General features: G+C 41.0%; 1 protein-coding gene across 1 annotated transcript in view; it reads right to left on the reverse strand.

Moving 5' to 3' along the window:
- Positions 1 to 16,319: 16,319 nt before the first annotated feature.
- Positions 16,320 to 22,313, reverse strand: part of LOC137378815 (zinc finger protein 821-like) — a 37,006-nt gene continuing 31,012 nt past the window's right edge. Inside the window, 1 exon segment of the mRNA XM_068049231.1 lies at positions 16,320 to 22,313. Coding sequence (XP_067905332.1) covers positions 22,274 to 22,313 — 40 coding nt within the window. The 3' untranslated portion in view covers positions 16,320 to 22,273.

Here is a 22,313-nt window from a genome sequence, read left to right on the forward strand (position 1 = left end):
ACTAGGTGGTGCAGTACTGGCACATGCGCAAATACAGCCTTATCCACTGAAACGTCACTGTCAGCGATGTTGCAGGAAGCTGCCAGTAATAAAGATGACACTGCTCAATTTGACGCAAAAAATAAACTCAGCCTTAAACCCAAATCCCCTCAATGGCTGTGATAGCCGCCTCCATCCCTCACCCAACAGTTCCCCACTCCATCTTGCCATCGCGCTTCGCTTCACTACTTCCTCCTGCTCCCATCTACTCGCCACTTGCGCCCTGCATCACCGCTTCTTTCCTCTCGGCCACTCACTCCTGCCCTCGCCGCTGCCTTCCCTCAACCACTCCCCACCTTGCCGCTGCCTTCCCTCAGTCACTCGCTCCCACTCTCGCCGCTTAACCCCCCCCCCCCCCTTCACCCGCCCCCCACCCCACCCCAGCCGCTCACTCCAGATCTCGCCACTTTTCCCCCCTTGGCCATTCGCTCCTGCCCTTGCCCTTCCCCCCCCCCCCCCCCCCTCGGCCACTTGATCCCAGCCTCGCTTCCCCTTTCAGCCGATTGCTTCCCACTACGCTACCTGAAGAAGCAACAGGATGTGGGGAACGAGTCGCTGAAGCGGCAAGGTGGGGAGGGACTAGGGTGGGGGAAAGTGGGGAAGCGAGTGGCCGAGGGGGGAAAGTGGCGTGAGCGGCTGAGGGAATGCAGCGCTGAGGCTGGGAGCAAGTGGCCGAGGAGGGAGAAGCGGCGAGCAGATGGGCGCAGGAGGAAGCGGCGAAGTGAAGCGCAATGGCAGGAGAGAGCGGGGTACTGTTGGGGATGGAATGGAGGTGGTGATTGCAGCCATTGGGGGGGAATTTGGGTTAAAGGCTGAGTTTGTTTTTTTGTGACAAATTGAGCAGCGCCATCTTTACTACTGGTAGCTGCCTGAGATGTCGCAGTAACGTTTCTGTGGATGAGGTTGCATTGGTGCATGTGCCAGGACTGCACCACATAATGGTTGCATTCTCAGCAAACACAGCCATAACAGTATAAACTGGATGCAGAATGCAGCATACGTAGTAAAGATATCTCAGAGGTATGTTAGGTTTAGAGTATAAGAAATGTAGCAGCAGGGATAAAAAGTTGGATGACAGAAAATAAATTTGTGGAGAGAACAATTAATGCAATGTTTTATTTTTTAATGTATTTCTGTGACATTATTGTTTGAGGCAACAGTGCCCTCCTGTGGACAAATTAGGAATAAATGTCAGCAATACAGCGCTACCCATTGACTTCAATGGAATGGAACACTTGTATTAATTAAACAGTCGGCTTCCCCTGTCAGCACCAGTTCTAAATCAGCTGTTAGGCGCCGACCGAAGCCACTTGCCTGCCCAGAGGCTGACTGGCACCGCAGCTGGGTGATCCACAGGAAGGGCCTGGCACGCGTCCAGAGTCGTCGCCACCACCCTGGAGGGCAGTGCCTCATCCAGCCACGGCACGTGCCAGCCCCGCTTTGCACCTCAGCCCAACTGACCCAGCCCTCAGAGCCAATCCTTATCCCAAAGTTACGGATCTGACTTGCTGACTTCCCTTACCTACATTCTTCCAACATGGCAGAGGCTGTTTACCTTAGAGACCTGCTACGAATATGGGTATAGCCCGGCGTGAGACTTACACCATCTCCCCCGGATTTAAGGGCCAGCGGGAGCTCACCGGACGCTGCTGGAATCGCGATGCTTTCCAAGGCACGGGCCCCTCTCTTGGGGTGAACCATTCCAGGGTGTCCTGCCCTTCACAATTCTGGAAAGGTTCCATCACACTGGAAAATAGCAAATATAACCCCTCTATTCAAGAAGGGGGAGGGAGGCAGAAAACTGGTAACTATAGGCCAGTTAGCTTGACGTCTGTGATGGGGAAGGTATTAGAATTGATCAGCTATATAGAAACATAGAAAATAGGAGCAGGAGAAGGCCTTTTGAGCCTGCTCCGCCATTCATTATGATCATGCTGACAAACTCAGCCTTAAACCCAAATTCCCCCCCAATGGCTGCAATCACCACCTCCATTCCATCCCCAACAGTATCCCGCTCTATCCTGCCATTGCGCAACTCAGTAACCTGTTCCCGCTTTCCCCACATATCCTTTGATCCCTTTAGACCCAAGAGCTATATCCAACTCCTTCTTGAAAACATACAATGTTTTGGCCTCAACTGCTTTCTGTGGTAACGAAGTCCACACGTTCACCACTCTCGGTGAAGAAATATCTCCTCATCTCAGTCCTGAAAGGTTTTATTTAGACTATGTCTCCTGGTTCTGGACTACCCCCCCCCCCCCCCCCCAACGGGAACATCATTCCTGCTTCTACCCTGTCAAGTCCTGTTAGAATTTTATAGGTTTCTACGGGATCCCCCCCTCACTCTTCTGAACTCCAGCAAATATAATCCTAACAGACTCAATCTCTCCTCTATGTCAGTCGCACCATCCCAGGAATCAGTCTGGTAAACCTTTGCTGCACTCCCTCTATAGCAAGAACATCCTTCCTCAGATAAGGCGACCAAAACTGCACACAATATTCCAGGTGTGGCCTCACCAAGGCCCTGTATAATTGCAGCAAGACATCCCTGTTCCTGTACTCAAATCCTCTCGCTATGAAGGCCAACATACCATTTGCCTTTTTTACCGCCTGTTGGACCTGCATGCTTACCATCAGCGACTGGTGTATGAGAACACCCAGGTCTCATTGCATATTCCCCTCTCAGTTTATAGCCATTCAGATAATAATCTGCCTTCCTGTTTTTGCTACCAAAGTGGATAACCTCACATTTATCCACATTATACTGTATCTGCCATGCATTTGCCCACTCACTTAACTTGTCCAAATCACCCTGAAGCCTCACAACTCCCCCTCCCACCCAGTTTTGTGTCATCTGTAAATGTGGAGATATTACATTTAGTTCCCTCATCTAAATCATTAATATATATTGTGAATAGCTGGGGTCCTAGCACTGATCCCTGCGGTACCCCACTAGTCACTGCCTGCCATTCAGAAAAAGACCCGTTTATTCCTACTCTTTGTTTCCTATCTGCTAACCAATTTTCTATCCATTGCAATACACTAGCCCCAATCCCATGCTCTTTAGTTTTACATGCTAATCTCTTATGTGGGACTTTGTCGAAAGCCTTCTGAAAGTCCAAATAAACCACATCCCCTGGCTCCCCCTCATCAACTCAACTGTAAATGTTCTTGTTTACCTCATGCTTGTGATGTGATCTTCATGCACTGATAGTACGTCAGTGCTCATGTTTCTTTTCAAAGTATTCCAAGATGAGGGGAACATCTTTTAATTTATGCTAGGCTATAGCTGGGCACTTATAAAAACTCAAGGTAATCAGGAATAGTCAGCATGGCTTTGTGAAAGGGAGATCATGTTTAACCAATTTATTGGAGTTCTTTGAAGGAGTAACATCTGCTGTGGATATAGGGGAGCCAGTGACATACTTTACTTGGATTTCCAGAAGGCATTTGACAAGGTGCCACATAAAAGGTTATTGCACAAAGTAGGAGCTCATGGTGTAGTGGGTAACATATTAGCATGGATAGAAGATTGGCTTGCTGGCAGAAAACAGAGAGTGTGCATAAATGGGTCCTTTTCTGATTGGCAGGATGTGACGAGTGGAGATCCGCAGGGCTTTGTGCTGGGGCCTCAACTTTTTACAATTTACATCAATGACTTAGATGAGGGGAGCGATGGCATGGTAGCTAAATTTGCAGATGATACAAAGATAGGTAGGAAAGTATGTTGTGAAGAGGACATGAGCTTGCAGACCAATATAGATAGGTTGAGTGAGTGGGCAAAAATCTGGTAGATGGAGAATAATGTGGGAAAATGTGAAGTTGTTCACTTTGGCAGGAAGAATAAAAAAGGAGAGTATTACTTAAACGGAGAACGACTGCAGAACTCTGAGGTGCAGAGGGATCTAGGTATTCTAGTGCAGGAGTCACAAAATGTTCGTATGCAGGTACAACAGGTAATAAAGAAGGCTAATGGAATGTTATCCTTTATTACAAGAAGAATTGTAAATAAAAGTAAGGGTGTTATTCTTCAGTTATACAGGGCCTTGGTGAGACCACATTTCGAATATTGTGTGCAGTTTTGGTCTCCTTATTTAAGGACGGATGTGAATGCATTGGAGGCAGTTCAGAGGAAGTTTCCAGATTGATACCTGGAATGAGTGGGTTATGTTATGAGGAAAGGTTAGACAGACCTGGGCTTGTTTTCACTGGAGTTTAGAAGAGTGAGGGGAGATTTGATTGAAGTATTTAAGATCCTGAACCATCTTGACAAGGTGGATGTGGAGGATGTTACCTCTTGTGGGTGAGTTCAGAACTAGGGGGCACTGTTTTAGAATTAGGGGTCACCCTTTTAGGACAGAGATGAGGAGAATTTTTTTATTTATTTATTTAGAGATAAAACTCTAGAGCACCAGAAATCCTCCCCTCAATTGGAAATCCTGCTCCAGTAAATATTGGGTCCCATGCATTCCTATTGTACTCTCACATCTGTTAATGTGTTACTTTAAGGAACTCTTAAAGGTGAGTTCACAATAGTCGTAGCCTCAAGTACTTTGGTTTTGCTTCATACTGATACACCAGCTATAGTGTAAATGCAGCCTGAATCTGGTGCTGAGCCTTGACAATACCAGAGAAAAGAGGATTGAGAGAACAGGTTGATGTCTTCTGCAGAGAAGGTGAGTTCAGCAGAGTTTCAGCGCTTGGCCTATTTTGGCATTTTTAAATTTGTCATATGCAAATGTTTTTGTTTACTTCATGGTTGTGATGTGATCTTCATGGAGTGGGTAGTAAGTCAGAACTCCTATTTCTTCACCCTATTCAAAGTATTCCAAGCTGAGAGGAACATCTTTTAGTTTATACATTCATTTTTGAAACCCTACCTGTTAAGTAACCAGCACCAGAAGTAACCAGTATTTAGCAGAAGAAACATTTATCGATTTGTAACTTGGGTAATTTTGGATTTGGAATCTAAAATTTTCAAAACGTTTCAGCTATAAAAAAAAAGGATGCAGAACGTGGTGAAGGCAGGTTCAATTGAAACATGCAAAGGGAAATTAGTTATATGAAAAAGCAGCACATGCAGTGTTATGGAACTGAAGGAGTCACTCTTTCAGAGAGCTGCCGTGGACAGGATATGCCAAATGGTCTCCTTCTGCTCTAACGATTCTGTGATATGTAGTGAAGATATCTCAGAGGTATGTTAGGTATAGAATAAGAAATGTAGCAGCAGAGATAGAAAGTTGGTTGACAAAACTAGAAGAAAAAAATGTTTGAGTTGGCAAGTGCTTCAATCAGCATTTATGCAGAGAACAATTAATGCAACTTTTTAAAATGTATTTCTGTAACATTACTGTTTGAGGCAATAGTGCCCTCCTGTGGACAGACGAGGAATAAATGGGTTGGCATCTTTCTATCTATGAAAGATGATGGCTATGCAGCAAGCAATCCATTTAGGTGGGGTATCTTCTCTTGGTGCACCTTTGTTGATAGCTGTAAAGGCCAATCCTTGAGAGGCAGTATCTACCACAAGTGCTGCACGTGAAGCTGCCGAGTGACACTGTGATGTGTCATTTTTGACATTGGCACCCGTTGCCAAGCTGCTGTGCAACTGGTCATCGTAGTAATGCACACCAGTCACAGGATGTATCGCCATTTCGCTCTTTCACCAGTAGTGCGATAGTCGACATTTAGGGCCTTCATGTCAAACTTGTCAGCATTCTTGAAGCAGAGCTTTGGGCGCCCCACTGGTCATCTGGCACCAGCTACCTCATCATACAGAAGGTCCTTGGGTATGTGACAGTCTTCCATCCTGATCAGACATGTTCACAGTTGAAGCTGCCTCTATTTAATCAGGCCAACAAACTTGCGAGCTCTGCCTTTGAGAGAACTGCCACATTTGTGATTTCAATAGGACAGTGACAGCAATATCAACAAAGATTTTAATGTATTAATTGAACACTTTTTGCATTGCACAAAGACAGTAGAGACTACGTGTACTCTTCAGATGAAACAATTATAGGACTGGGGTAAATTGATCCAGGATATGCAGATCATTCAGTTTCCATTTTGAAAGTAATAAAATTATATATAAATAAAGGGCAGAATGTAAGTTTTATTTCTACCATTTCCAATGAAACCAGTCTACATAAACCGGTCATGCAAAATTACATTCTTCTCTGAGTGGTATGGCTACAGTGCCCTTGGGAGGGTTTACTTAAATACCTTCCATTATAAATATGGAAATAAGAATATATATGGGAAAGTTAACAGGAAATGCATACATAGGTAAGGTTTCCAATATTGATCGAATACGAGAATTACAGAACATGCTTCTGGTGTTTAATAGCATCCTATACATTCACATTGCAGGAGCATTACAACAATTCAAAAATTAGTTTTTTTTAAAATTTTGTGGACATATTTCAAGTTTAAAAATTCCAACAAATGTTGGAGCTTGTTTTGTAAGTTAGTTAAATATTAGTCAGTCAAAGTTCAGTGCATTAGCAACATTTACAATAAGGTTTTCCCAATCTTCCACTAAAATGGAATTATCCAACAATTTGAAGTAATGTAACTAACACAAAGTGGGAAATATAGTGCAAAAAGGTTTAAATTGTTAGTGACTGAACTATATTTAAGAGGATTAACTGAAGATCCCATTTCCACAAATTGAGTAAACCAGGCACATTTTACAGGTGAATTATAGGTGGCTACAACTGTTCCAGCTTATAACAGTTCTAAAAAAAAAAAGAAAATGTAACATTTATAAAGATAGCAGAGGATGGAGAACTTTCAGTTTAATGATGGGTTTGTACATTAGTGTCACTGTCAAAATTTGTTTTTTGTGTATCATCTTCCATTACTACAGGTAACTGTTCTTTGTCACGTTGCTGAGTTTTACACCGCGAATTAGATAATGTTATGACCAAGGCAGGAGGAGTGCACTGTCTTATCTAGTTCCATTTCTCCACAGGTCACAATATATATTTAAATGTTTACCCAGTTACCAATAGTCAATCATAGACTACTCTTTACACCAGAAATACACCAACCAGGTTTCTTTAATAAACAATAAAATTATCAGTTTATTATAAAACAAGACAACCAGTATTGAGGCAAAGCATTAACAGATCGAAATATGAAAGTTCCCTTTTCCCTTAGCCCCTCACTCTCACATAAAAATAGAGATTTTCTTTTTAGAGCTCAGTTACAAAATAAAAGACCAAAAAAAGGAATACTTTGACCAAATACTTGTTAATTCTTGAAGACAAGAAAGATATGGAAAGATGTCAGATGTCCTTTTTTTGGTTTGGCGTACCAAATATGCCTAGACTGCTTGTCACTGGGATCCTTTTCTGGAGCAATTTGTTCAGGTGGCGTCAAGGATTTACCCAGCAGGTTTGTCCAGTGTCTCAGGAGAAATGTGGCAACTGGGGTTTCAGGTATGTCTTTCAGGAGGAATACATCATTAATTTTTCTATTTCTTACACCCACTTCTAAGAGCTTCTTAAAAAGATGGAAAAACTGGCAGGCTTTTCAAAGAGATGGAACAGGCTGAGCTGGGGTTTTGTCCTTCAGGTTGATTTTTTAAAACTCCCACTGACCGTCCAAAGTGAAACCAAAAAACAATATCTCAAGAGTCAAGCCTCCTAACCCCTATAAATCTTGACCTGTCATTTTTCTGCAAACATCTCCAAGGCAAAAAGCCCCTGTTTGCAAACAAGACATCTCAGTCCTTTCAATGACCCCAGTGAAAAAACATCCATAGAATCCTTTTCAGTTTTCCCAAATAAAACACATCCTCAAAATTCAACAAAAAAAATCGAAGTACTTTCGTAACAATAAGTATTGTGCAGTTAGTTTAAAGCATAAAATGACGTACAATCAGAATAAATAGAATCATGCGAGGGAGACAAGTATTCGTGGTGTCATTGTACTTTAGGGCTAGTAATTAGAAACAAAGTAATTCATGACAACGCTACTTCATCGGACAACGTCATCAGGATGCGTCGCGGTGCGCACATGCGCAGACGGTCTCATGCCCCCTCATACCGATTGCGTTGTCAACAATTGCGGTCAATTAGAAAAGTGTTTATGAGTTACTGTTCTGCTTTTGCATTTCTGCTCCCAAAACCATGCCCTCTATTAGGACTTGCGTCTTGAAACTGCAAAAGTTTAGGGCCTGTTCATGAAAATCAAATTTTTCTATTGGTTACATTTTAAATATCTCAGGTTGCAACATTGCACATCACTTATTTACATTATTTTCAACTCAGTTTTAAACCTCGAAGATATCATATTCAATTGCTGAAAAGGGTTTCAAAAACTTCCTAACTTGCAAAATCCTCTGCACTTGATTAATTTGATTACTTTGCTGTCTATTTAGATCTGACAGGCAAAGTGCAGCTCTTTGGAACCCATATTCAGATTGTGAGGGTAACGATTAACTGAAGTAGACAGTGGTGAAGTCTGGAATGTGAACTTTGGGACCAACTGCATGTATTGCAAGTCTTCAAATCCTGTATATTCCGACATTGGATGTGAACTGGGAGTAACATTATGTGGATGAAAATACCCGAGAAACCAAAAGGTTTACACTAAATATTAGCTGAATTGGCACTACAGGTTTGTGGCTGAAGTAACAATGGTTCATCAGTATCAATATTCATGACCAGCCCTAGCACACATAATGGCATAAATGAGTCATAATAGAAGTTCATCCCATCTTCTGCACAGACTGAAGTGCAAGAGTTTTTGTTTTTTGTTGTTGCGATGGTGCTTAAGTAGGTGCAAATAGCAGCTCCACCATTCTAAAGACAAACAATCGTGTATCTCCTTAACTAGTCAGACTGAAAAATAGTCACTCACCCACTTAGAGTTTGAACCAGGATGCGTCAGTTAAGATTTAATTCAATGCCAAATCATGTACAGGAAGCAAAATAAGGAAGAAAGACTGGATTGAGAGGGAAATAAGTCAAAAAAAAGTTTTAAAAATTGAAAAAAGTGCAGAAATGAGAGTTACATTTTCAGACCTAGGGAGCAATGTTCTCCCTAGGCTGCACGGCCAGTCGGGAATGTGCCATGCAGGAAACAAACAGGCCACGCACAAGCAACGTCCCCTTAAGATGCATGACCCAATGTCAAACTTAAAGGGATCTCACAGTGCGACAAACCAGCTGCACATAGCAAGCAGAAGTTAGAGGCAACATTGCCAGGGAGGTTGTTTGGTAGCAATTAAGACTTAATAAACCATTGAAAATGTATGTACATTGGAATGGATAAGCCTAACTTTTTCTAACACATTTAGTGAATATTTATCATGAAAGTACAGCAGCTTCGCACCATTCTATTTGTTTTACTGCTGAGTCTCTTGGTGAGATATCAGTAAAGCGCAGCTTCTGGAGGAGTAGAGCAACTTTCTGATAGTATTTCACTGCGCATATGTGGTCACTGGAAGTTTGTGTCTTATTTCCACTTCAATAACTGTGAGCACTGATAACATTATTTTCTACCACAAAATTTGGACGAGTATTATTCATAGCAGCTACGGTCAGCCCAGTCACACATAACAGAATCAAGCCTATTTCCAACATAAATTGTATTGATGTCATTAAATATAGCTGCCTTAGGGCCTTCCAGTTGAACATGGTATGTTTTATTAGCTTTGTATTTGTATTAGAAGTGAAGCAGTTATTTTATACCATCTCCAATACCTTAAAATTATGGGTTTAGTTTTTTTTTAAACTATGTTAGTAGTAGTTATTCCAGTGGCAGCTGGTGCCATTTAACAGATGACATCCCATAAATTAATAAAATTGAATCAGCAGTCCAATTGTCCCACATTGAATTTGAAAGAATAATCTCAAAAATGTCAGACTAGGTCCTGTCATTCCTGAGCGCCTGACCTCATTATATGGACAAAAGAGCCAAACTCAAGAGATGAGGTGAGTGTGACTGCCCTGGACATCAAGGCAGCATTTGACCGAGTATGGCATCAAGGCGCCCTAGCAAAACTGAAGTCAATGGGAATCAGGGGAAAACTCTCCACTGGTTGGAGTCATACCCAGCACAAAGGGAGATGGTTGTGGTTGTTGGAGGTCAATCATCTCAGCTCCAGGACATCACTGCAGGAGTTCCTCAGAGTAGTGTCCTAGGCCCAACCATCTTCAGCTGCTTCATCAATAACCTTCCCTCCATCATAAGGTCAGAAGTAGGGATGTTCGCAGATGATTGCGCAATGTTCAGCACCATTCGCGACTCCTCAGATACTGAAGCAGTCTGTGTAGAAATGCAGCAAGACCTGGACAATATCCAGGCTTGGGCTGATAAGTGGCAAGTAACATTCACACCACGCAAGTAGCAGGCAATGACCATCTCCAACAAGAGAGAATCTAACCATCTCCCCTTGACATTCAATGGCATTACAATCGCTGAATCCCCCACGATTAACGTTCTGGGGGTTACCATTGACCAGAAACTGAACTGGAGTAGCCATATAAATACCGTGGCTACAAGAGCAGGTCAGAAGCTAGGAATCCTGCAACGAGTAACTCACCTCCTGACCTCCCCAAAGCCTGTCCACCATCTACAAGGCACAAGTCAGGAATGTGTTGGAATACTCTCCACTTGCCTGGGTGGGTGCAGCTCAAACACTCAAGAAGCTCGACACCATCCAGGACAAAGCAGCCCACTTGATTGGCACTCCATCCACAAACAAACATTCACTTCCTCCACCACCGATACATAGTAGCAGCAGTGTGTACCATCTTCAAGATGCATTGCAGCAACGCACCAAGGCTCCTTAGACAGCACCTTCCAAACCCGCGACCTCTACCACCTATAAGGACAAGAGCAGCAGATGCATGGGAACATCACCTTCAGGTTCACCTCCAAGCCACACAGCATCCTGACTTGGAACTATATCACCATTCCTTCACTGTCGCTGGGTCAAAATCCTGAAACCCCCTTCCTAACAGCAAGTGTATCTACCCCATATGGACTGCAGCAGTTCAAGAAGGCAGCTCACCACCACCATCTCAAGGGCAATTAGGGAATGAGCAATAAATGCTGACCTAGCAAACATCTACATCCCATGAACGAATAAAAAAAAAAAATTTCACCAAGATCCCAGATGCCCCATTATCAATTTACACTTCCAGGGCTAACATTTTGAGCTGAGGGGTAATGGGAAAAGTCGAACAGGGCATACAGTAAAGTGCCCTGCTCCATCAAAACCTGGGCTGTAATGTTTCACAACAATCTCAGCATCTTGTCTGCACAGAATCTGGAAGAAACAAATTTGCTTTACTGATATGGTACAATTCCAGCAACTGTACAAGTAGTAGTTAATTTTAACTGATGACTTATTTAATCTCAACGTCATAAGTAATAAATGCCTTAGTACACATACAAGATACTGCTGTAGCATCACAGGCTCTTTTCACATCAAATCTGCCAATTAGTACAGGCAATTTCTGTCACCTTGTATAGTTGACAGTATTTTCCTCCAGTTTTCTTCTTTCCTGAAGATGCTCGTGCTTGTAGAACTTCATGGGTGTCAGCAACCCTCCAGGATCTTATCCTCATATTAGCCCATACAGCATGTAGTTGCAGGCTGCTGATTGGGGCCATCACATTCCAACTAGATCCTATCCTCACCTGAGGTCTACAGAAACTTTCCATCGACAGTCACTCCTTAGCCCATGGTATCAAGGTCAATTATACAACAACTTATATTTATATAGCACATTTCATGCAACAAAACATCCCATGGTGCTTCGGAGGAGCATTATAAAGCAAAATTACAGAAGATGTCCAAAACCTTGGCCAAAGAGGCATGTTTTAAGCAGTGCCTTAGGAGGAAAGCAAGGTAGAGAGTCAGAGGGGTTTGGGGAGGGAATTTCAGAGCTTACAGCCTCAACAGCTGAAGGCGCGGCCACCAATGGTGGAGCAATTAAAATCGGGGATGTTGAAGAGGCCAGAATTAGATGAGCGCAGTTATCGGAGGGTTTTGGGGCTGGAAATTAGAATGAGAGAGGAACAAGAGCATGGAAGGATTTGAAAACAAGGATGTGAATTATAAAATCAAGGCATTGCTTTACTCGAGGCCAATGTAGGTCAGTGAGCACAGTTGTGATAGTTGAACAGGATTTGGTGCAAGGACACAGGCATCAGAGTTTTGGATGACCTTAAGTTTATGGAGGGTGGAATGTGGGAGGCTAGCCAGGACTGCATTGGAATAGGGGCATGAATGAGGGTTTCAGCAGATGAACTGAGGCAGAGGTGAAATCAGATGATGTTACAGAAGTGGAAATAGGCAGTCTTAGAAATGGCGTGAATGTGAGATCGGAAGCTCATCTCAGGGTGAAATTTGACACCAAAGTTGCAAACAGTCTGGTTTAGTCTCAGGCATTTGCCTGGGAGAGGAATGGAGTCAGTAGCTAGGGAACAGAGTTTGAAGTGGGGACTGAAGACAATAGCATCAGTCTTCCCAGTATTAAACTATAGCATCTCAACTTCCCCCTCCCACCAGCTGAGACTAGCCAAACCAGCACAGCCCATGCATTAAATGTTAAAGCTGTATAAATTCAGCTTGTTGCTGGGTAAATTTAATGAGCCATTAGGGGAGCACAGTATTCCAAAAATCAGCCCGTATGAAAGGGGATCAATACAAAACAAATGCAGCAAGGGTTCATTGGACATTTCGAATATTAATATTTTCTCCATCAATGTGTAATACAAACAATTTTGTATTTCTATCTCCACCAGAAGTTAGGCAGAATTAAGTTGAGTGCTATGGCTGGTACAGTACCTCATTTTGTTGAAGAAAGATCAAAGATAATTACTTGCACTATATCCCAAGCTGTTTTTTCTTCCCTCCTTGCCAAGATAAAAATTAAAGAGATCAGATTATCAAAGCAAAAATCTATTCCATTTCAGAGATTTTCAAATCAAGGTTTATTAAACTTCAACATACATACAAGAACAGCACATATTGCGTAAGGTCTTGAATATTTGAAATTCCAAATTGTTTGTTTTTAAAAGAAACATACAAAAACATAGAACACTTGTGCCAATACGTTCAGTAGACTAGTTACAACTAACATAACAAAGAGTTACTGATAGGAAGTAGCATAATTCCTGCATACACATGGGCAATAAATGTTGGCCTTGCCAGCGATGCTCACATCCCATGAATTAATTTTTTAAAAAGTAATTCCTTATCTAAGTCGCTTTGAGACAGAGCACATCAGCACCATGTTAAAGGATTGACTGGATAAAATATTCCAATTAATCCTCCTTTTAAAAAAAAATCCATCAATTAGTGAACACTTTGCTGATCAGCTCCATTCTGAAAGTGGTGAAAAAAAATCAGTTTATGCTTCAAGCTGATGTAACTACACCTGTATTTAGAACCCTTTGAAGAAGTTGGTTAAAATGAGAAATTTGAGCATGCTCCAATTAATAAAAAAGTTAAAGTTTCAAAAGGAAATACTAATTTTAAAAGGATCAATAAAAACTCATTGAAGTCTTAAGATGATTTATCTCAATGAAGCTATCGTGATCTGACACGCATTGCCTGAGTGTGATGGAAGTAGATTTAATAGTAACTTTCAAAAGGGAATTGGCTATATCCTTGAAAAAGGAAAATTTGCAGGGCTGTGGGGAAAGAGCAGGGAAGTGGGGCAAATTGTACAGCTCTTTCAAAACTGGCACAGGCACAATGGGCCAAATGGCCTCCTTCTGTGCTGCATGATTCTATGACGTCTGCAAACAATGAAGTAATAAAATAATTGGCTGTGTAGTTATTCAGAGCATGCTCATGTACTTGCAAAAGATTTGGCACAACTCATCATAAACATAAAAGCAACAAAGCTTGCAGTTCTTCATACAAACTTCACAATAGCACAATAAGTTCAATGCACACTAAAGATAATTCAGGACTTGTGAGGTTGATGTTTAAAAAATAATTTAAATCAAGCGACAGCAGAAATTTCACAATTTTTCTTTTACACAGCAGTTTTCAAAATGTTGTCAAAGTAACTAGATTTCCCTGTTCTGATTTAAGATTTAAAAAATTATAAATCTAAACTTAACACAAGAGGGACAGTATATCAATAAAAATCAAGTACTTAAAAAAAAGGAAATACTTACATGGTGTAGGCTAAACCATCTCAGAACATTGCAAAAAGAAAAGGTGGTACAACTAGACAGGTAATCAGGTTTAGAACTGGTTAGTCAGTGAGCAATATGAATAGATCAACATGGTTATTCTTAACAGTTAACATATTCAACAATTACACAGATTACAAGATAGGGTCAATACATGAAGACCTATACATGCAAAACATTTCAAATATTTAAGCTTTTTAATTAATCTTAGCACCAAATCTTGTATTTGCAATAGGCAGTGCAAGAAAAAGGAAAACTATTTTTGAATATGCCCAGCTTGGTTAAATTCTTGTTCTTTACATTATAGTCTAGGCAGACACTAAATCAAACTTAGAAAACAACAATCATAGAATAGTACAGCACAGGAGGTGGCCATTTAGTCCATCTTGTCTGTGCCAGCTCTTTTAAGGAGCAATCCAGTTAGTTCCATTCCCCAGCTCTTTCACCATATCGCTGCCATTTTTTCTCCTTCATGTATATATTAAATTCCCTTTTGAAGGCCACTGTTGGATCTGTTTGCACCACCCGATCAGGCAGTGCATTCCTAATCTCAGTCATTCATTGCACAAGAAAACTTTTCTTGTCGCCTCTGATTCTTTTGTCAATCACCTTAAATCTGTGCCTTCTGGTTAACAACCCTTCTACCACTGAAAACAATTTCTCTTTATTTACTCTGTCTAAAGCTTAATGATTTTAAACACCTCTATCAAATCTCCCCTTAGCCTTCTCTGCTCCAAGGAGAATCCCAGCTTCTCCAGTCTATCTACCTAACTGCAAACCCTCAACCCCGAAACCATTCTAGTAAATCTCTCCAAAGCCTTCACATCCATCCTAAATTGTGGTGCCCAGAATTGGAAACAGTACTTCAGCTGATGCCAAACTTCATTTTATATAGGGTTAGCATAATTTCTTAGCTTTTATATTATCTGCCTCTTTTTATGAAGCCCAGGATCCCATATGCTTCATTAACTGTTGTCATGCAGACCCACACCTGCCAAGAATGAGGCATATTAATTTTGTCATATGATCAATTTTAACTGTTGCTGGAGTGAAGAAATGACTTAAAGAGACCACCAGACCTTTGACTGGAGAGCATCTGCATACTCAAACACTGCTTGTGGAGACAAAGGACTATCCCCTGATCCAAATAACCCAAAGGGATTTTGATCACCAGATATTGAAGGTGGAAGGAAGCACATTCCAGGCCGTGCTAAAACAATACAATCCACAAATGCAGAAGTGGTTAAGCCAGTTAGTTACCTGACTGACCTGCTGGCCAACTTGTTTTTTTTTTTTAATTTGTGCCACACAGTAAGAAACAGAAGGTAGTTTTTCAATTGAAGCTGGAACAAGCAAGCCTCTCTCCTGGCTGTCTCTCTCACCTTCTCCCAAGCCACTGGACCCACAGAAGACATGTACACCTCGGGAGAGAGAAGACTCCGACATCGAAACAAGTTGAAGCATGAACTGGATCCTAACGAATAACAGGACTTAGCCAAAGACTTCACATTGAACTCAAAGGACTGTAAATAACTAACATATTGCCTCAAACTTTTCCCCTTTACTCTTTCTACTTTTTCCTGTCTCTATCTGCGTGTGTTTATCATGTATGTATGCTAGCATGGGTGCATCGCATATTCGTAGTCGTTAGCCGGATTAGAGTTTAAAATTTAAAAACTTCTTCCTTTCTTGTTTAAATCCAAGGAAACTTGTTCGATTTCTTCACCTTACAATTGGAGCAGTGAACAAGGATTCCCTGAAGGGGGAGCTAAAAATGGTGTTTCTAAAATTAAACCCCATTATGGTTAAACCAGGCAAAGGCTGAGAGGGAACCCCTAGACCCCTTCTCACCTGGTCACAACACTGTCCTGTCACCTTCAAAGATTTGTGCACAAATACTCCGAGGTCTCTGTTTTCTCACCTCCTTTAAAATTCTACTATTTAGCTTGTATTGTCTCTTCATTCTTCCTACCAAAATGTATCACCTTTCTGCGTTGAATTTCATCTGCCATGTGGCTGCTCATTCCACAAGCCTATGTCCTCTTGAAGTCTATTACTATCATCCTCAATGTTTGCAAGACTTCCAAGTTTCATGTCACCTGCAAATTTCAAAATTATGTGTGTTAATGTAAAATTAGACAGATCCAATGGTAATAAAATACCAATCATTTCCACTGAAGTAGAAGAGCAATTGGCATTTGCTTTCTAGAGGATGAGGGGCTTACTGGGACACCATGTAGCACAAGTAACATTCACCTCATCACAGAACAAGACTTTGGTCTATTTAGAGTTAAAAGCCCCATTCTATCTTAACCTGCTTTTCTCAGCAGAAATATTAAAATTCAGAAAATTTACAACAACTAGCAAGGGAAGGATTAGAACCATTAAAAATGTACAACACAGAAGGAGGCCATTCAGCCCATCATGTCCACGCCGGCTGAATAAACTAGCTGCCCAAACTGATCCCACCTTCCAGCACCTGGTCCATAGTCTCGCAGGTTACAGTACTTCAGGTACATGTCCAGGTACCTTTTAAAAGAATCAAGGGTTTCTGCTGCAACTACCATTCCTGGCAGCAAATTCCAGACACCCACCACCCTCTGGGTGAAAAAGTTTCCCCTCATGCCCCCTCTAATCCTTCTACCAATCACCTTAAATCTGGGACTCCTAGTAACTGACCTGCCCTCCAGGGGAAACAGGTCCTTCTTGTCCACTCTATCCAGGCCCCTCAATTTTGTACACCTCTAACAAATCACCCCTCAGCCTCCTCAGTTTTAGGGAAAACCCTCGCCGATCCAATCTTTCCTCATAGCTGCAACTTACAAACCCTGGCAACATTCTTGTAAATCTCATCTGTACTCTCTCCAGAGCAATTATGTCCTTTCTGTAATGTGGTGACCAGAATTGCACGCAATACTCCAGCTATGGCCTAACCAGCGTTCTATATAGTTCCAGCATCATATCCCTGCTTTTGTACTCTAACTCTGCCAATAAAGGAAAGCAATCCATATGCTTTCTTCACCACTCAACCTACCTGTCCTGCCACGTTCGGGGGGGGGGGGGGAAAGAGAGGAGTGGGGGGGAGGGGAAGAATAGAGAGGGAGGGAGCAAGGAGTGAGGACAGAATGTGACCATCTCAGGAATGAATATTGTTCAATAAATAGTGAATCTTCTGTTTTAAACCTACAAGAAAACCTGTCACTGTCCATTTATTTGACAAATGAAACAGGTCACTTGGTGTGGTCAGTTGGGAGGTGAACAGTGGGAACATCACCCACCTGGCCATATCATCATCATGGCGGAGCTCAATCTGCTCCTTTCTTAGCCTCCAAGGTACAACAGGGGTCAGTGTCCTCAGCTGAGTTTTCCCCTTTCTATTCAGAAAAAAAGGTGGGCAACTGCAATTTGCTCAAACTAGCAGAGGTCAGCTAACTCAGCACAATCCAGGGACAGACCTATCTGCTTTTATTTTCAAATTTCCAGCATCTGCAATATTTTATCTTTCGAACTAGGATATTCTTGGTCTGCATGGCTCAGTAAACCACTAAAGAATGTATCTATCCATCCATTGTCCACAGCAAATATTTACTGCAGAATTGTATTTCAGAATATGTCAGTTTAAAATTAAAAAAAAAGTTGATGATTCTTGTATTGGAGTTACAAGTGTCTCCAATGGTTTACAAATTTATGAAACTATTTCCCCCAACAGGTGGACAAATTTCATCTCAGGAGTTGGGATGTAAATTTAGGAAATCAAAAAACCTAATGTTGGTGTTCAAAATCCTAAAATATTTGATAAATGCAAACTAATGATCTCATAACATGAAATTCGAATCCAATCCTTACAGATAAACTTCCAGCACATCTTTACACAAAGGATTTTAACATTGAAGTACTATGTTAAAAAGTACGACTTCATTAAAGAATCTAATCAAAAGTTATTTTGCAGACCAGCTTTGGCCCGTGGCTGTTACATTTATTTTTGCCCACTGAAATTGCACGATCAAGATAAATGTTAATGCATTAAGAAAAACTGCCATTTCATCAGTCTGAGATGGTTATGGAACTAGGGCCTTGATGTTCACTATGTCACACATAAAATCCGAGTGAAGCCATTACTTCAGAGCCTCCCAACTGCATAAAGTGTCACTATTAACAGGATTTCAAATTTCTTTAAATTAAGCCCTAAAGAATGTCTCCGGCATAATTGTTTTACATATATAGCATAGAATGCTTATAAAATCGCAACAGAACTCAACTCAAAGCACATTAGAGACAGTATCAAGTACACAGACTTTGAAGACAAAATTATAGTGTACTCTTTTGCATGAAAAACTATAATATTCAATTTATAATTCTATTAACAGCACTGCCTTTTAAATGCATCTATCCCATCAAGGAACATCCTAGGTCAACTTTGCTCAGTATCTGTTTCACTAGACCATCCAAGTTAACATTACATACATAAAAGCTAGGACAATACTACAATTGTAGTACCTAATTTTGAAGACTACCCCTTAGAAAATTAACACAGAAGCAACACAAACCTTTTAACTACTGGTAATGTTAAATATGCACAATTTTTGTTTAGAAATGCAAAAAACATGTAAAATGAAAAAGTCATTGAAGCTTCCTTTGAACACACTAATATATATATTTTTATTATACACAAAAGGGACAGTAATGTTTCAAAAGTATGTCTATGAATGGAGGGTATTGGGCCTATCTAGGGATAGTACAGAGCAATAAAAGCAAAATACTGCGGATGCTGGAAATCTGAAACAAAAACAAGAAATGCTGGAATCACTCAGCAGGTCTGGCAGCATCTGTGGAAAGAGAAGCAGAGTTAACGTTTCTTCGGAACTGACAAATATTAGAAAAGTCACAGATCATAAGCAAGTGAGGTGGGGGTGGGGCAAGAGATAACAAAGGAGAAGGTGCAGATTGGACCAGGCCACATAGCTGACCAAAAGGTCACGGAGCAAAGGCAAACAATATGTTAATGGTGTGTTGAAAGACAAAGCATTAGTACAGATTAGGTGTGAATACACTGAATATTGAACAGCAGCAAGTGCAAACCTGAAAAAAAAACAGTGGGTAAGCAAACTGAACAAACTAGGATGAAATGAAATAAATGCAAAAAAAGATTGTAAAAAATGTTTAAAAAAATAACTAAAAATGAAAGTAAAATGGGGGGCTGTCATGCTCTGAAATTATTGAACTCAATGTTCAGTCCGGCAGGCTGTAGTGTGCCTAATCGGTAGATGAGATGCTGTTCCTCGAGCTTGCGTTGATGTTCACTGGAACACTGCAGCAATCCCAGGACAGAGATGTGAACATGAGAGCAGGGGGGGAAGTGTTGAAATGGCAAGCAACCGGAAGCTCAGGGTCCTGCTTGCGGACTGAGCGGACATGTTCCGCAAAGCGGTCACCCAGTCTGCGCTTGGTCTCCCCAATGTAGAGGAGACCACACTGTGAGCAGCGAATACAGTATACTACATTGAAAGAAGTACAAGTAAATCACTGCTTCGCCTGAAAGGAGTGTTTGGGGCCTGGGATAGTGAGGAGAGAGGAGGTAAATGGGCAGGTATTACACCTCCTGCAATTGCAGGGGAAGGTGCCATGGGACAGGGATGAGGTGGTGGGGGTAATGGAGGAGTGGACCAGGGTGTCACGGAGGGAACGATCCCTTCGGAATGCTGACAGGGGAAGGGAGGGGAAGATGCGACTGGTAGTGGCGAAAATGGCGGAGGATGATCCTTTGGATATGGAGGCTGGTGGGATGAAAAGTGATAGCACAGAGCAACTACTTTTTGTTCAGTTAATTAGTTGAAGGTAGTGGGTGGAAGGAAGTGGCGTGCAGGGGCATAATTGGGACTTTTATTGGAACATTTGTCCACATATTGTGACAGCGCTATACATTATAGCACTGAATGTTTGTTTCATTTCAGTTCATTCTAAATAAAAGAAAACCTTGTATCGAAAGCCATTGGGAAGTGATCCTCAGATTGAGAGATTGCTGTACTTTTCCACTTCTCAACACACAAGCCAACTTCCATCTTGTCGTTTTTCAGATCAGCATAAGCAACTTTCATTTTGAATCAACATTCTTTAATAAAAGCAGTAATTTATGTTGAACACATGCATGGCACAAAATGCAGCAATACAGATGCCAGGGTAGAGAGAATAGGTTCAAAATAAAGATTCAAGTTTATTTTCCATGGAGGAGTAATTTACTTAACTGTAATTTGCACTTCCTGGCCATGGCAACTTGATGGTTACTTATTTGAAATCCCATACATTCTAAAACTAATCCGATCCATTTTTGAGTGCAGGTACGACAAAACTATAAATTAGATGGAAACCTTGGAGGATGTGGGTATTAATGGGGAACAATGCTGGTTTTATATTAATATAAGCAAAACATTGGAGAGGAAATCAATATATTGGATTTTAAAGCAAACCTTTATGTGGCACTAGAAAAACAATTTTACTCCATGATCAAATTAAATCCGGCAATTGAAAATTAGCTTTTCTAAGTAGTGTTCAGGTATAAACTAGTGATAACATATTTAAATTCATGTAATTTTCTGTTGTGGTAAGATACCATTGAATTACTTTCAATTAAGAGATTGGCCTATACTAAGCATCAGGTGCCAAAATAATTCAAGTCATAATTCTTTAGGCTATGAAGCAAGTTTCGTGTATAAGATCAAGAAACCTGTAAAAAAAAACTTCTAAAAGTTCATGTCAATATGCATATGATTAAAGTATTGTAAAGATAAAATCCAATCAAGCTGATGATTCTAACTACAGTATATGCTCGAACCATGATTTACAGTTCAGTAATCAAGGAATTCAATGTTGCTATCAAAACTTACCACATTCAAAGCTGAACTGTATTAACAGTACTGGAAGAATTTGGTCAACCCTAATGATACTTTGATTGTCAGTAAATCAGTAATTCATTTAACCAACGGCACAGTGGCGCAGTGGTTAGCACCGCAGCCTCACAGCTCCAGCGACCCGGGTTCAATTCTGGGTACTGCCTGTGTGGAGTTTGCAAGTTCTCCCCGTGTCTGCGTGGGTTTCCTCCGGGTGCTCCGGTTTCCTCCCACAGCCAAAAGACTTGCAGGTTGATAGGTGAATTGGCCATTATAAAATTGCCACTAGTATAGGTAGGTGGTAGGGGAATATAGGGACAGGTGAGGATGTGCTAGGAATATGGGATTAGTGTAGGATTAGTATAAATGGGTGGTTAATGGTCGGCACAGACTCGGTGGGCCGAAGGGCCTGTTTCAGTGCTGTATCTCTAAAACAAAACAAAACAAATAAAACAAAAACTAAAGCAATATAAAAAGTTTTGTCCCTATGTGAGTTTCCCATTGTGACGATGGAGTTAATGGCTTTCAAAAATAAATGCTCTGAATATAGTATCATGACATTTAAAATGAATGTAGAACTGCAGGAGATGCCTCCTTTTCTCAAAAGTCCTATGTTTGTTCACAAATTAGCCCAATTATCATCAGCTGAGTAAATTACTCAGTTCCAAATGAATGTCCATAACAAAATGCTACCTATTGGCTAAGGTCATGTCCATCAAGCTTGCCTTAAAATTGAAATCTCATTTGCTTTGTGATCTTACTGTGAAATATCCCTGCCAAAGTCTTTGAGTAACAGTAAGGAAAGAATTCTGCATGAGGTTTGTAGCATGCAACACGGTTTTAAAGTGCAGTAAAATAATTTAACACAAGAAAATGGACCACATAATTCCAGTCAATAGAATTACACAAAGTAGCACAGATCCATTGAGGTTTGAGATTACTAGATCAAAAGTGACATTTACAGTTTGATAAGAGTTCCTGCAGATTATATGAATTCACATCTACAGAAACTCATTTTGTATCTTTTACTCTGCATTACCGTATTTCCAATGCAAATCACAATCATATCTCTATGTTTCTGGCTTTTGTCATCTCCTGGAGCTTGAACCAAAAGAATAAATTCTGTAGTTATTTTTGCTCTGAAATGAAAGTCAAATTTTCATAACTATATGCTCATCTTACAGACTGGGGCAAGCAACATGAAGCTGAAATGAGTTT

The sequence above is a fragment of the Heterodontus francisci genome, chromosome 17, assembly GCF_036365525.1.
Source record: "Heterodontus francisci isolate sHetFra1 chromosome 17, sHetFra1.hap1, whole genome shotgun sequence".
NCBI lineage: Eukaryota > Metazoa > Chordata > Chondrichthyes > Heterodontiformes > Heterodontidae > Heterodontus > Heterodontus francisci.